General features: G+C 34.0%; 3 protein-coding genes across 5 annotated transcripts in view; 1 reads left to right on the forward strand and 2 right to left on the reverse strand.

Moving 5' to 3' along the window:
• The window catches only part of LOC123309618, a 71629-nt gene that overhangs the window by 21033 nt on the left and 34693 nt on the right, over nucleotides 1-15903 (reverse strand). Inside the window, exons 2-4 of one of the 3 annotated variants that reach the window (XM_044892819.1) lie at nucleotides 12891-13238; nucleotides 12588-12833; nucleotides 10819-10981 (exon numbers count right to left, since the gene is read on the reverse strand). The exons of 1 other annotated variant lie outside the window; for it this stretch is intronic. In XM_044892819.1, coding sequence (XP_044748754.1) covers nucleotides 10961-10981; nucleotides 12588-12833; nucleotides 12891-13238 — 615 coding nt within the window. In that variant the 3' untranslated portion in view covers nucleotides 10819-10960. Of the gene's footprint in view, nucleotides 1-10818; nucleotides 10982-12587; nucleotides 12834-12890; nucleotides 13377-15903 lie in introns of those variants that run through there. One more of the 3 variants, XM_044892818.1, reaches the window with a different exon arrangement.
• Nucleotides 4226-7523, reverse strand: LOC123309615 (uncharacterized protein K02A2.6-like). Its single transcript, XM_044892815.1, has 2 exons — nucleotides 6967-7523; nucleotides 4226-5493 (listed from the first exon to the last, which is right to left on the reverse strand). The coding sequence occupies exons 1-2, from the start codon at nucleotides 7297-7299 to the stop codon at nucleotides 4405-4407; spliced, it is 1422 nt and encodes a 473-aa protein (XP_044748750.1). The 5' UTR covers nucleotides 7300-7523; the 3' UTR covers nucleotides 4226-4404.
• On the forward strand, nucleotides 8678-10069 carry LOC123309616. Its single transcript, XM_044892816.1, has 3 exons — nucleotides 8678-9100; nucleotides 9284-9594; nucleotides 9898-10069. The coding sequence occupies exons 1-3, from the start codon at nucleotides 8746-8748 to the stop codon at nucleotides 9928-9930; spliced, it is 699 nt and encodes a 232-aa protein (XP_044748751.1). The 5' UTR covers nucleotides 8678-8745; the 3' UTR covers nucleotides 9931-10069.

The raw sequence follows: 15903 nt of genomic DNA on the forward strand, positions 1-15903 counted from the left end.
TTTTGTAAATTTTTTATGAATTGCAATTAAACATATAGCACATTCAGCAGCGTTTTTCATTGATATCATTGATTCCAAACAATGTTTAGATGAAAACTAACATTCTGATCACAAAACAAAACCATACTTTTGTTTTTTCGCTCAGGATGTTTGTTCTCTGATAGAAACAAAGTCTATATTGAAATTTAATAAGAGGAATAGAATTCGAATTTCGCGCCCCTCAATTGTAAAACAGAAAACTGTTATTAAAAAGTTTTTCTGTATTGACAGTGCCATCTCATTGTCACGCGTGTTTTCACTGGCCAAAATGTAGTCGGTTTTTAGTACTAGCGATATGAGGGCGTTTCCTATCTTTCTACTCTATAATCTTTGATTGAAATGTCACAAAATTGTCATAAAAACTGATCCCATGATATTTCATTCTCGATTTTACAGATTTGAATATTCGTTTTGAGACATTGGAAAACCCATATTGATAAGTTTTTTGGAGAAACATAAACAAACTAAATTTTTAGAGCCGAACGTAGATTCTCAAATTTTTTAAGAGGAAAATACACCCAATTAAAATCTGAATAACATTTTTCTCTCGCTACAAACTTCCTATTGATATGTGGTTTTCAAGAACATTTCATAAAAAATGCATTTCATCGAGCAAAGCCAACCATATTGCATTTGGAAACGAAAAAGGAAAAATTTTCCGGAAAAGAATGAATTAGTTTTTGCACCAATACTTCATCCATTTCAAGAATTTCACACCAAAAAGAATCAAATAAAAGTGAACGGTAATACCAACAGAACGAATCTTCGAAATAGAAATTTTCCATTCTCTTTTTCTGTATTGTGTGTCTTATAGCTTTGGATTGTTCTTCAATCAGTGAAAATTTTCACGTTCTGGCAACATCAGCTAGTAACATTATTTTTCATTCCTGTACTGTGTGAAGGATATCGGAAAACAACGTGAGTTCCTTCAACCGCATCTGCAAAGTCACGTGGTAAAATTCCCTCTTAATTTGGAAGTTTTTGGAGATTTGCCAGGAATAAATTACTTAAGATGTCAATAGAATTTAGATAGCCGTTAAAATTCAAGTTGATTTTCAGTGAAACGCGAATTTCATTCTGTATAATATAATACCTAAGAATAACTTTTAATGGTCATTAGATCTTCATCTGAATAGCCTAATAACTTAATCAACTTGCATTTTGCTGATCTAAAGAGGCCAATGATAGTCCGGAATTTTAGAGCAATTATGTCTACAGCAGATGAAAATATCGATAGGAAAAATTGAGGAATTTCTATCTATTATCTATCTGGTACGAGCAAGTAGATACAGTTTCTATCATATTTATCATACTATAAACATATGCATATTTGTGTGTTCCACCAAAAAACTCAATAATACCTTCATCATCTTGAAAAAGTTAATTTCTTAGCGTCTAGTTGTTAAAAACTTATCGTAAGAAGTAAAAAGTATGTAATTAAGTTCATTGGTTCAATTATGGATTTCCACCAGGCATCAGCCTCATCAATTCAATATCCCCAATTTAAAATTTAAATTGATTTTTTGGGATTCATTAAGACGCCTCAGACGGCGTGAAACTCAAAAAAAAAATTAAAAAGGGAGAGTTTTCCCCTTCACTTGAAGAAATGCGCTAAGTTATGAATTATTCCACTGAGAAATAATTCATCCTATCTTTCTCGAGTTAATTCCAGAAAATTGGATCTGTACTTCAAAGAGATCCCACTGGAATCTTCATTTATGTTCGCCGAACCCTACGAGGCTTTTTACAGGATACACAATTATAAAACCATTTCCAGAAGTTCCTATAATTGTAAAACAGGGAAGCCTTTGGGCTGTAAATCATGTGGAAGTATTTTATGAATTACGTGAAAACTCGCTCCAGTCCCATTTTCTGCTACATCCAGAAAATATCTCCAACAAGGTTTTTTATAACCTCTTCGGGCAATAAGGATGCCAAGGTTTTCTCCATTCCACTCACTTCGCTGTGAAAAGGAATTATCAGAAATTAGTTACCTTCTTATACTCGGCTAATGAATGAAAATATAATTGGATTTTCGCACTTACTTTAGGTAAAAGAAGTGTGATGTTTGGGGCGATTTGAAGATTACTGCAGTTTAGTTGACAGGGTAAAAGTGTTAAGCAGAACAACAACGGGCGAATCAGCTTTCAGACCTCCCATCTCTCTCTCACCCAAACTGGATAATTGGTTTTACCATCTGATCGAAAATTTAGTTTTTCATAGTGCCATAAGGTTTTCCATTACATGAACGATATAAGGCTGGCCTTTAAGCGTTTCTAACAGCTATATGAATATGCTTTGGTACAGTCAGTCCAATCATGATTTATATAAGTTGCATATCCTAACATTTGTCCTCATCAGTAAGTTTCTTTCATCCTTGTACTCCTTTATTGACCCCTTTTTTTGGACACGTGATTCCACTACGATTTTGAAGAACACTCTTGAAAATCTCATAGATCATGTTGAGACATATGACTGGGCTATTATTCTCCGGTTGTCTTGAATCACCAGATGAGATTTTGTTATTGGTAGAGGTATTATTGTTTATGGTAATTATTATTTCTGAATCCCTGTGTCTACAAGGACAACTCCTCAAAATATCGTCTACCATACGAGGATATATTTTATTACTCAACATATTCTCCTCTTGATTGAATAAATTTATTACAGCGAACATGCACCGACTCTAGACTTAAAAAAAAAGTTTCTTCTTGCTCTTCATACCAGACCTCCACAGCTTTTATTACCTCCTCGTTGGAAGAAAATTAACGACCTTTTAAACTTTTTATCAGTTGAGGAAAGAGATGGAGCCAAATCTGGTGCATAAGGGGGATGTTCTAGTAATTCATACCGTAAATCACGAATTTTTTGCATGGCAACATAGAATTTGTGTGCAGGGGCGTTGTCCTGCAAAAACTAGACACCTTTGAATAGCTTTTCTCTTTAATTTTTTTTCCGTAGAGTGGTTAGTAATGTAGAACAGTGATGTCCGGTTATTGTTCTACACTTATCCAAAAAATAAATCATGATTGCTCCATGGCAATAAAAAACCTAAAAAACTGAAGCAAGAACTTTTCCATCAGATTTTTGGACACGAAACTTCTTAGGTCTTGGAGAACCAGAGTGTCGCCATTTCATTGACTGTTGCTTTGTTTCTGGATCGTAGAAATGTACCAAAGTCTCGTCCATAGTAACATTTCAGTTTAAGAAGTCTACATCGTTTTCAAATCGAGCACAGATCGAACGCGATGCTTCTTCCCTTACACGCTTATGGTCAACATTCAAACATTTAGAGATACATTTTGCAGCAATTTTTCTCATGTCCAAATTGACGTGAACTATATGATGAACGCGTTCGTATGAAATATTCAGTGCTTCAGAAATCCGTTTCAGCCCAATTTGACGGTCTGATAAAATCATGTCATAAGCATCGATATTTTCGGGGACTGACACAGAAACTGGCCTTACCGATCTGTCATCATCTTCAATGGAAATTCACAGTCCAATTTTTCACGGTCGCATACAAAGGACATTGATCACCAAGGGTATTAAGCATAACTTCGTAAATCTGCTTACCTCTTAACCCTTTTAAATACAGGTACTTGATGATGGCTCGATATATACTCCAATTTTTCGATTTTTACAATTTTGGTGGACATCTCCTTTTTTTTAGCTCATTGCGAAACTCTGGTATACTTTTTTGACCTCAAACTTCACATTGACAATTCTAATGAGTTATTGTTCGTTGCTATGGTAACGCAATATTTTTTATGCATGGAACTGGTCTAGGCTAACTAGATATCAATACATCCTCGTACCACTTCTACTATTACTAAGTTCGAAAAATACACTCCGTCGCCTCTCTCTACTCCTATTGTTCTTTTTATCGGATTTAGTGGAAAAGATTCGACTAAAAGAACGATAGGAGTAGAGAGAGTCGATGGAGTGTATTTTTCGAACTTAGTATGTATAAGCAGAGTAGAATCTGTGGCGAATATGGTGAAATCATCTGCATATCTTAGTACTTCGACCTCATCTGCCTCAAGGCGCTGCGTCGAAAATTAAACGTAAATATTGAACAAGCTGACTATAAAGAACACCGAAGAAAATAAGTCAACAAGCTCACAAAAGTTACCGATTTAATATCAGTGCTGTGATGTATTTCGATTTGATAAAAACAAGTGGCTAGCTCGGTGTCTCATTTAATACTGAATTCACAATATGTACAAACATCTGTTATATACATTACATCTCCCTTTTCAACAAAATAAAATTCAATTCAGAATTATAAGAATTTCCCTAAATTTCTTACATCTATATTATCAATTATATTAAAATTATAATAATTTACATTATAATAATTGCCTAAATAGGTTGTCTTATTTTCCTACCATATCTTAAATTATAAATAGTAGTTCTGCGTGAATTTTCTATGTCTTGAGTATTTGAAGTACAAGTATTATTAACTTCATTTTCTTCATCCTCAATATCAATGTCGGATCTATATCTATAACTGTTCACAAAGTATGGTTTTATATGATATCTGTTTCTCCTAATTATAGAATTGGTACTTGCTATTTTAACTAAATAAGATCTTAAGTTAATTCTCCTAATTACAATTCCTTTTACCCAAATATTATTCATTTTTATATATATTTTTTCATTTTCATTTAAAATTCTTAAAGTTTTTGACATCCTGTCGTGATATGTCTTCTGTTTGTTTTGTCTTTTCACTAAGAGATTTCTCTGTCGCTTAAAATTTATATTTCTATGATATAACAATTCCTTTTTAACAGGTAAAATTGTCCTAGTTTTTCTATTAAAAAACAATTCACTAGGTGAAGGTATGTTTACATCTATTGGAGTATTTCTATAGTCCAATAAAGCTAATTCTAATTCTGTATCTGATTCTGAATTTTTCTTTATTATATTCTTAACAGTTTGAATGGCTCTCTCTACCATACCATTAGAGCGTGGATAATTTGGACTAGAAGTTATATTTTCAAATTGCCAACTTTTTGCAAAACTCTGAAATTCAAAACTGGAGAATTGTGTACCATTATCAGACATGAATATTTGTGGTATGCCTAATCTACTAAATATACATTTCAAATTTTTAATAACAATTTCTGAAGAAATAGAATTCAATTTACAAATTTCAACATATTTTGAAAAATAGTCAATAACAATCATATATTTTTTGCCATCAATTTCAAACAAATCACAACCTACTTTTTGCCATGGATATTCGGGAATGGGATGCGGTATGAGTGACTCTTTGAAGTTATTTCTAGAATACTTTTGACAAATGTCACATGATAATACTACATTTTCTATGTCACGAAACATATTTGGCCAATAAAGTAGTTCTTTTGCTTTTAAATTACACTTAACAATGCCCATGTGGCTTAAATGGATCAGATTCAACATTTCTCTTCTCAATGATTCTGGTACAACCAAGCAATTTCCTTTATAAATTATGTCATCAATAATAACCAATTCTGACCTTACATTGTAATATAATTTTGATAAAGAATTACATTTAGCCCGAGAATTCGGCCATCCTTCCTTAATATATTGACTAATAACTTGAAGAGTTGAATCTTTTTTAGTTTCCTCTTTGAACTTTTCTAAGTATTGTGGTGAAATTGGAAAAAACTTTTTCAAATAATTAACTTGTGCTTCATACTCATTTTCAAAAATGTTTGTATCGTCCTTTTGCATATTGATTCGACTCAAGGCATCAGATATATACATTTCCTTTCCAGGCCTGAACTGAACATCCAAATCATACATCTGAACATCCAAAAGCATTCTTTGTAAACGCATCGGACAATCAATTAATGCTTTCTTGAAAATATGAATCAGCGGTTTGTGATCGGTTTCTACAATCACTTTTCTACCATAAATATATTGATGAAATTTCTTTACCCCATACACTATTGCTAACATCTCTTTTTCAATTTGAGCATAGCATTTTTGCGCATTATTTAAAGACCTCGATGCATATGCTATAGGCTTGCTTTCTTGTAATAGTACCGCTCCCAAACCATCTTTTGAAGCATCCACAGATAACACCAACATTTTCTGTGGATCATAAAATTTTAATATTGTTTGCGATGACAAAATTTTCTTTAATTGATCAAAAACTTCCTTTTGTTTCCAACCCCATTCAAAAATTGTATTCTTTTTTAATAAATCCCTCAAAGGGGCAGTTATTTCTGCTACATTCGGAATAAATTTATGCAAATAATTAATAATACCGAGAAATCTTTGCAATTCTTTCACATTCGTTGGTTCTGGATAATTTTTTATTACTGAAATTTTACTTTCATCTGGCTCTATACCCTTACTCGTTATTTTATGACCCAAGTAATTCACCTCCGAAACTGAAAATTTACACTTTTCTTTATTAAATTTAATATTATTTTCACGCGCCCTTTTTAGAACTTCGACCAGCCTTTCGTCATGTTCTCTTTGATTTTCACCCCAGACCAGAATATCATCTATATATATGCTGACACCTTGAATTCCTTCAAAACATTGTGAAATTTTTCTCTGAAAAATTTCTGCTGAACATACCAAACCAAAAGGTAATCTTTTAAACCTGTACCTGCCAAATGGAGTGTTGAAAGTACATAATTTCGAACTATATTCATCTAATTCAATATTCCAAAATCCATTATTCGTATCCAACACAGAAAAAACTTTAGCATTATTTAAATTAGCAACAATATCTGTAAAAGTGGGAATTGAAAAATGTTCTCGTTTAATTGCTCTATTCAAATCAGTGGGATCAATACATATTCTGAAATCTCCATTAGGCTTGTCTACAATTACTAGGGAGTTAACCCACTCAGTTGGCTCGAATTCTCTAGCTATAATGTTTTGTTTTTCCAAATTATCTAATTTATTTTTCAATCTCACCAAAATCCCTTGGGGAAAGCGTCTAGCTGCATGGATGCAAGGTTTAACAGTTTCATCTACCTTAATACTATATTGACCTGGTAAACACCCAATTCCATCAAAAACATCATGAAAATCAAGCATATACCTCTTGGTGTCACTCATTTCCGCTACCATTCTCGCAATATCCAAGTCTTCTATTGAGGTTTTTCCAATTATTGGACGGCCATATCCTTTAGCTATAAAAAATTTTACATTAAATTCGTTATTTTTATAAAAAACTGGGGCTGTAATATATCCTATTATTTCGATTTGATTTCCTGTATATTCTATCAATTTGGTATCATCTCTCATAATTAATTGGGATTTGAAAATTGCATTGTACAAACTGAATGGAATAACATTAACATCAGCGCCAGTATCTACTTTGAAATTTACTATTTCATTATTTATTTTTAAATCGACTGTCCAATTTGATTTTGTAGATGAAGTACTATTTTCCACTGAACCTATATAAAGTTCTTCTTTTCTTGCAATATTATTAACAGTTTTACTTTTACAAAATGAAGCAAAATGATTATACAAACCACACTTTCGACAAATTTTTCCGAACGCTTTACAATTTCCCCTGAAATGAAAAGTACCACATTTCGTACAATGAAATTCATTATTATTATTTCTTTGTTGTTGAAAATTATTACTATTAAATGACTTGAAACTTATCTGTTTTCTTTGACGACTCCTGGGATGTTGTTGTCCTTGTCCATTAGATACTTCATTCTGTCTCCTTGTGTTCGGCGCCTGCTTCTTCATACCCATGTGAAAATTTTTTCGTCTCACTTCCATTAATTCTTGATTATCTTCTCTCTTCCTCATGCTCGGACCAGGATTTGAACATAAAATTTCCAATTGTTTATTCGTTATCTCTGCAGATTTACATATTTCCACCGCCTTTATCAAGTCCAGATTTTTTGTTCTCAAGAGTCTGTCCTTGACGTTTTTATCTTTGATGCCTAAGACCAATCTGTCCTTTATGAGAGAATCTGTTAATTTTTCGAATTCACAATTTTTACTTAATTGTTTCAACTGAGTTACATATTCATCCACAGTTTCCGATTCTTCCATATCTCTGGTGAAAAATATGTACCTTTCATATGTAACATTAACACTTGGTATGAAGTATGCCTCAAATTTTTCTAGAATATTCTTCAATTTCATTTTTTCTTTTTCATTTCCAAACTCGAAGGTATTGTATATTTTGAGGGCTTTATCACCGATGCAATTCAACAGCAAGGCGGCTTTATATTCTTCGGATTCACTTTCTGCTTTTGTAGCTTGAATGAAAATTTTGAATTTCTGTAGAAAGAATTTCCATTCCACTGCTGGATCTTCTTCTAACTTCATTTCGGATGGTGGCTTGGCTGACATGGATACGTACAACGAATTTTCTTCTGATTTCATCTCGGATGGTGTATTTGTCATTATTACAATTATAATTCAATATTATTTTTCCACGAGAGGATTTCAATTTTCCACACACGCTTATGTTCGCTTCGACTGCGCCATGTGATGTATTTCGATTTGATAAAAACAAGTGGCTAGCTCGGTGTCTCATTTAATACTGAATTCACAATATGTACAAACATCTGTTATATACATTACAAGTGCTTTCCCAATTTTCTTTCAAATTTTATGACTTTTTCGGTACAGAAGAGGATATATGATTTCTATGCACCAAATCCATCCTTGACATCTTTCACAATAGGCATTTTTCTATTTTATATTTCTGTCATTCCAGAAATGGTGCAATTGTGTATAATTTTTCAGATTATTTTACTTCTTTGTTCGATAAAAACAGCTTCAACCACTTTCGAGAAAGATGAGAAGAAGCGTGACACTTGTGTGGATAAGGTGAACGCAATATCCAGTAATATAGCCGTAAAAGCAGCGCAGGAGGCTAAAGCAGCGGAAAATGCGCAAGCTCCTGCAGGAGCAGCTGCGGCCCATCAGATCAAGGAGGAACTTGCTGAAAAAGCCATTGAGGCTGCCAAAGCTGCTCAGGCTTCTCTAGCTGGCAAAATCGCTTTCGTCGAAGAGCTGACACGTGAAAAAGATGCTTTGAAAGTGGTCATCTCAGAACTTATGAAGAGCAAATGTAAGATACTGGCAAATTTTACAGCTCTCGTAATGTATGGTGAAGTAGGAAATGCTTAGCAAGAAAATTAAAAAGATAGAAAACATATTCATTCGCATAGATATATCAGAAGCAGAATTAATTCCTCATTCGTTAAATCATTATTTTAACCACAATTAACACTCTCAATTTTATTTCCTACAGTAGAGTTAGAGAGAGCCATAAATGCAGAATTGAAAGCTTTATCGGAAGAAAAGGGCCTTGAAAAAGTTTTGACCACAGCACTTCACGTAGCAGAAAGTACGGCATCTGATGCGGATCATTCATTGAAAGGTGTTAACGATGATTTGATGGAAAAGGAGAAGGTTCTTCAAAGTGCCTTACATAGAACACAGGTACTCACAAAAGAAGAACAAGTTGCAAGAGTTGACTTGGACAATACCAAACTTGCTGCAAGGAAAGCAGTTCAGTCAGCCACCGAGGCGAAAGCAAATGCAATGAGGAATAAGAGAAGGGTAAATATTTGATTCAGATCAATGAAAATTTTTTATGGACATGAACATTGAACAATGTTGAGAGAATCCTTTGCTTTTTCACAATTCAATGAAAACAGAACATTTCATCCCTAATTTAAGTTACGCCGTTGTGTATAGATTATTTCTCAATAAAAAAAAACCTTTTTAATATCATACTGTTAAAATATATATCACGATGAAGTTTCGTATGTCTCTTCACGAAACAGTTTATCACAATTAAAAATCAACCATAATTTGATATCATCTGACAGATCTCATTTTAGTTTTCTCCTTCAATTTCAGGCTATGAAGATTGATCTCACCCTATTGAAATAAACAAAAGATTGGACACGCAACTCCAGATCTCCAGAGGAAAATATCTCACACATCACATAAGATTACTCGAAGTTATTTAGGACTATTTTGTGTACAAAGTTTTTTATTTTTTTTTCCAACAATAAAATTATATTTTAAATTTTGAGTTCAGGAATATGTTAAATGTATTATAGGTCAGGATCATTACGCACCAAATTATGTACCAAAAATTTAAAGAACCAAACTCTTGAAACTAAGCTGGACATTATCTAATGAATATTTGAACGTTTCGAGTAATTTGATGTTCAAAACCAAAAAATATCTGTGAAATTCAAAAAATTGGGTACCTACTTTGACCGAATGCAACTCTCTTTGAAGTATCCACAGATGTGTAGTGTCACAGGTTAAGAAGTTATTCGAAAGGTTATTTTGTTTTTAAGGGGGTGGCACAGCTCGTTATGCAAACTTAAAATGGCTGCCTATATCTTTTTATCAGGGCCGAATAAAAAAAAAATGGTATAGGAAAAAATCTTCTCTTCAAATATTTGTACGAATCAAAGACTCACCGTAAATGTTGCGTAAATAACGATATTCCTCTATAATGTGGAAATTGTTATTTGTTCCTTTTTAATTGATAAGTATTATAACTTCTGCTTTAGTCATTTCATTATATTGTCGCGAGAAAACTGGTGCCAATTCAAATTATTACAGAATTCAAATCCATATATTCATGTAGTTTGATGAATCGATAAATAACTACGAATAAATATGAGCTAAAATTAAATTATGGTGAAATTCGCTAAATGAAATCTCTAGTTTGACGAAAGTAAATCGTTGGCATTTAATCAAGTCTATACTATGAAAGAATAATTGATTTTTCAGTTTTCTTGGTTGAAAAAAAAACGAAAAAAATCATGATTATATTTATTACAGGTAGGTAACTTATATAATACTTATATATAATAATAAAGTTCTTGTAGATAAACAATGATATTACGAAGATATGTATAATGTAAATGATTTGGTGAGTATAGGGGCTACTGCTTAATGTTCAAGGTTTCTTCTTTTCGTCCTGGAAAAAAAGTTGAGATTATGAAAGATTATGAAAAATCATCAGATGGATGAAACTATTATATTATTATAACTGAGTTCGAAAATATAAATAAAAGAGTAGAAGGGCAGAGCACCAGATCATGTGTAGAAATTCAAAATGAATAGGTACTCTGAACAAGTATTGTATAAAATGAAAATAACCTTTAATGAGAGACTGTCTGCTTTAAATAGTTTAAAGTGGAGGATATACAATGGGACTTTCTCGCCATCTGTATAAGGCGTAATGGGAGGAAGACTACCAGAATTTGGGGTGTTGCCAGAACACTCAAACAATAAGTAGGAGTAACGAATATTACAATAGTTTTCGTCAAAAAGATGGCAGCACTTAACGAACGTCTTTTTTCAATTTCACCAGGGTACGAATTGTAGCCAAAGGCGAGACTTTTCGAGAAATTTTTTTTATGTGGAAATTCATAGAAGATATAATTTCACCTCGGAAAGTTAATAACATCAATGAATATTTGTTCTTCAATGAAGAGAATTTCTTATTTTGATTTCGTTAGACGAATAAAAAAAAACTTTCCGAGATGAAGAATTGATTGAATTAAATTATAATGAAAACCTCATATGAATTATTGGTTTCTGACTCAATATATTCATTTTCTCATTTTGAACTGACCACTTAAACGGTGAGACTTCTCTAAAATAAAATAAATTAGTGTTCTCGCATTCAATTTTGATGATAACTACTTATTAGTTTGAGAAATTTGACCAAGATTGGAGTGATCACAATACCCTCCATAAAAATAACCAAAAAATACATCTAATTCCTGCCGAATCTACCAATCGAATATTACTATTTTAGGAGTTTCTATTTTTATTCTAGAATATGAAGAGATGCTCTCTTTTTCTGCTCTATAAAAAGAATCCTTATTCCTATTTTGCCACATATTCCTTGTCGTTTGCACTCCATATGTGACGTTTACAATTCAAAAATCAAATTTTTTCTGTTATATTAGTCGTTTTCCTGAATTTGAAGATATATGTCATTAAAACAAATACTCGGAGCACCACAGTACACTGCGATTCCTATACCCTCCTGCAGTCTCTCGTACTTTCGTTGACTACAGGTCACGTGGTGTTGTTTGGAATTAATGGATGGGTATACGATTCTACAAAGTAAGTGAGGCTTGGTTCAGTCTTAGTTGGACAGGTGGCGAGTCGTGATGAGGATTGAAAAATATACCTCATGGCGGGCCTCTTTTCTCGCCTTAAGACATCATCCTTCGGTTGAGATGTGTTACATTATTACACTGTGATGATGAGGGACAATAATCCCGAAACCGATCTACAGTTTGTGTATATATGTTTCAGCCTCTCTTTGAGTTTCTTCGCTGATTTATGATAAGCATGCATTAATGGAACGACCATAAAAATATTGCATTTTGTCTGCATTCACTTACGAAGATTCTGATTTCAGAAGTACTCTATTAAAAGCATGAAACCACTTTTAGCTTACTAGCCCCACCCCAAAAAAATCCTGGCTTTTTCCTTCGTATAAATATTCGAATTATTATCTCTAGATCTCTCTGCTCATCACTAAGTACCACTGAAACAGAACTCACCATCCTTTTTACGCGCATTGCATTTGCCTTAGCTTCGGCTGCTGATTGAACTGCTTTTCTCACTGCACACTTAGTATTCTGCATGTCTTGCCTAGCACATTCTTCTTCTCTAGTAAGAACGTTTGTGCGGTGCAAGGCACACTGCAGTACTCTTTCTTTTTCCATCAAATCATCCTGAATTCCCCTCAAAACCGTGTCTGCATCTGTTGTAGTACCTTGAGCTATGTGCAGAGCGGCAAGAAGAACCTCAAATCGAAATAAGAATTATCTGAAGTTTGTCGAGCTTGTTAAGATTCAACATACCTTCAGAGCAGATTTATCCTCTTGTAAAGCTCTGAATTGACCTTCAATAGCCTGTTCGATTCTATTTTTACTGTTGATCAATTCCATAATGACAACTTTCACAGCTTCCTTTTCTCTGGCTATCTCGTCGACTAAAGCAGCCTTTCCTGCAGCCGCAGCTTGTGCTGCCTTAGCAGCTTCTATTGCCTTCTCTGCCAACTGTTCCTTCACCCTGTGGGAAGCTTGACAAGCTGCGGCATACTGTGCCATCTCTGCAGCTTTAGCTTCTTCTGCCGCCTTGATGGCGATGTTGCTAGATATAAGATTCATTCGATCGGCACATATCTCCCTTTTGTCCTTAGAGTCCACCTGAATTTCAACCAAGTGTACAAAATTAACAAGCGTTAGAAGTATGAATAGCGGAAGCATGGTCTTCTGATTTGAATTTTTTTAATCTGCTCTGACTGTTTGAAACGAATGTCAACGTTCAAAGACTTCAAAGTGAATTTCTATGCTTTCATGTAAGATGTCTAAAAACATCTTACTTTCATGCTATGAAAAAACAGGAATGTTTTTCGTTCCTGCCAAAGATTATAGAGTAGAAATAAGGAAAACGCCCTCATATCTCTAGTAATAAAATTCGACTACATTTGGATCAGTGAAATCATATTTGACAAAGAGATGGCGCTGAAAACGTACTGTCAATACAGAAAAACTCTTTGATTTACTGTTTTATAATTGGAGGGCCCGAAATTCAATTCTATTCTTTATATTTACTCTCATATTCAACTTTTTTGAGACCAGAAAACAAACATCCTGAGCGGCTGAGAGTTTAGTTTTGTTTTGTGACCAGGATGTTAGTTTTCATCTGAACATTGTTTGGAATCAATTGATATCATGAAATATTCACAAAAATTCAAGATTATGGTGGACAACAAATAGAGCTTCGAATAGGACACAAAAGTATAATGTTGATCTGCTATACGTCAAAGGTATTATTTCTGTAGAATACATTGTTTGGAAATGATATAAACTTAGTTGAATTTTTTCACAAACCTTTTAGGGCTTTCACTCCCAATCTCTGAAACAAAATCAATTAAAAATGAAATCAACGATTTGCTCCTGCGTAAATTCTTGCACTAATTTGTCAGGAGCAAATTAACTAGAAAAAATTGTTGGCTGACAATGAACTCAAAATAAATAACGTTGAAATTATAATTCTTCGTAACGTTTCGGAGTCTATATCAGACTCCTTCATCAGACGAAAAAATCTACTTTTGAAAATCTTCTGGAATTGTCGCTTTTTGTCTGACATTAATTGTCAACACACAGGCTTACGCAGGAGCAAATCGTTGATTTCATTTTTAATTGATTTTGTTTCAGAGATTGGGAGTGAAAGCCCTAAAAGGTTTGTGAAGAGATGCAAAATCCTCCCAAAATAAATTTCAATCGATATCTTAGTTGAATTTGTACAATTTATATCTGAAATTAATGTGTATAAACTTATATTCTATATACCGTCATCACATTCACATTTCAAGAATTTCTTTACATATTAGTTCCAGAAATTACAATTAAAAAAACCTTACAGAGGTACCCTGACTGCAAGGGATGCTTCCTGAATACAACAATTTACGTGGATGAAGAGTTTTCAATTGGCTTGTAATAAAATGTTCACTGCACTTCATATTCAGTAGTATTTGTTGAAATCATTGCCTTTACGCCTTGAAAATTTAGTCCACTTCGAAGCACTGAAAATAAAAACCAATGAATAACCGAGTCACATGTTAAGTTTCAATACTTACCTCTCTATTTTCCTTAGTAATAAAACTCAATCTATTTTATTTGATCGACAGTTCTTCACCACGCAATAACTTTTTAACGAGATTTAAGAGATTTTCATCAAGAAAAAATAATCAGCAACTAGCGGCCGTTTTCAATAAACCCATTGTTTCAGTTACTGAAGATAGAAAATGCATGTGATTTCATTTCTATGATCTTTCTGTAGATATATTTTAGAATGATTACCAATGGTAACCAATCGTCAGTAAAAAACGATGGATAGATAGGTTTATTGAAAACGGCCGTAGAACGAGCTCGATAAACAAAAGGCGGTACGAGAATCAAAACATTCAAAAACCTCGTTGAAATTTGCCATCTGAAATCGGACAATATTTCTTATGTTTCTGCGAATGGCCTCGAATTAATATGAGAGGTACGTCCGAATGGACGTCAATTTCAAACGCGTTAATGCGAAACGGCATTAACTACATCAGAGCGACAACTGTGAAGGACGGAATTAGGGTCGTCCCACAAACCCCACAAGATCATCGAAGGATGACTGAATTCTTCCACAAAATCAACAGAGAGTTTTACACTCTCCAACGAGAGGAGGAAAAGAAAATTTACGCGGTAGTGAGATACCTACCGCTGGATGCAGATATCCCGACGATCCTTGACGACCTCAAGGATCAAGGGATCGTCGATGCTGAGGTCATAAGGATGACCTCAAATAAAACAAAACAGCCGATGCCCTTATTGCTGGTTAAAACCCAGAATAAGGGTATCTTCGAGGTGAGAAGGCTCTACAACATGAACTGTGTTGTTGAACCTACGAGAAGGACGGCCCGGCCTGGACAATGTTATCGCTGTCAGCGATATGGACATGCCCAAAGTAAGTGCACTTTTTCATGGAGGTGCGTGAAATGCTCCGGTAATCACAGCTCCAAGGGGTGTACGCTTACCAGAGAGAACGAGGAGCGAAATGCTTCTTGTGTTCTCTGTGGAGAGCAAGGACATCCAGCCAGCTACAAGGGATGTAGCGAATGGAAATTGGTCACTAAAAAGACCAAGAGATCGCCAAGATCGAACCAAACCAGCTCGAAGCCAACACAAAATACTCCGAAGCTAGCCCAAAACTCTTGGGAAGTAAAGAAACCCCAGGAAACTGCAACCGAAGTAGTCAAAGAGACGAAGAAACCAGAGAAAAAGACCGAAAAAGCAAAAACCGTCAAAAAAGCCGAAACCAGAAAAG

The sequence above is a fragment of the Coccinella septempunctata genome, chromosome 3 (assembly GCF_907165205.1).
Source record: "Coccinella septempunctata chromosome 3, icCocSept1.1, whole genome shotgun sequence".
Classification (NCBI taxonomy): domain Eukaryota; kingdom Metazoa; phylum Arthropoda; class Insecta; order Coleoptera; family Coccinellidae; genus Coccinella; species Coccinella septempunctata.

Excerpts from the sequence above, each read along its gene's own strand:
- LOC123309615 (XM_044892815.1), bottom strand. The coding sequence starts at position 7,299 with ATGAGAGATGATACCAAATTGATAGAATATACAGGAAATCAAATCGAA. Across the intron at positions 5,494-6,966 it reads GCTTTCCCCAAGGGATTTTG|GTACCAGAATCATTGAGAAG; the intron begins GTGAGATTGAAA and ends AATTGCTTGGTT.
- LOC123309616 (XM_044892816.1), top strand. The coding sequence starts at position 8,746 with ATGGTGCAATTGTGTATAATTTTTCAGATTATTTTACTTCTTTGTTCG. Across the intron at positions 9,101-9,283 it reads AGAACTTATGAAGAGCAAAT|TAGAGTTAGAGAGAGCCATA; the intron begins GTAAGATACTGG and ends TATTTCCTACAG. Across the intron at positions 9,595-9,897 it reads CAATGAGGAATAAGAGAAGG|GCTATGAAGATTGATCTCAC; the intron begins GTAAATATTTGA and ends CTTCAATTTCAG.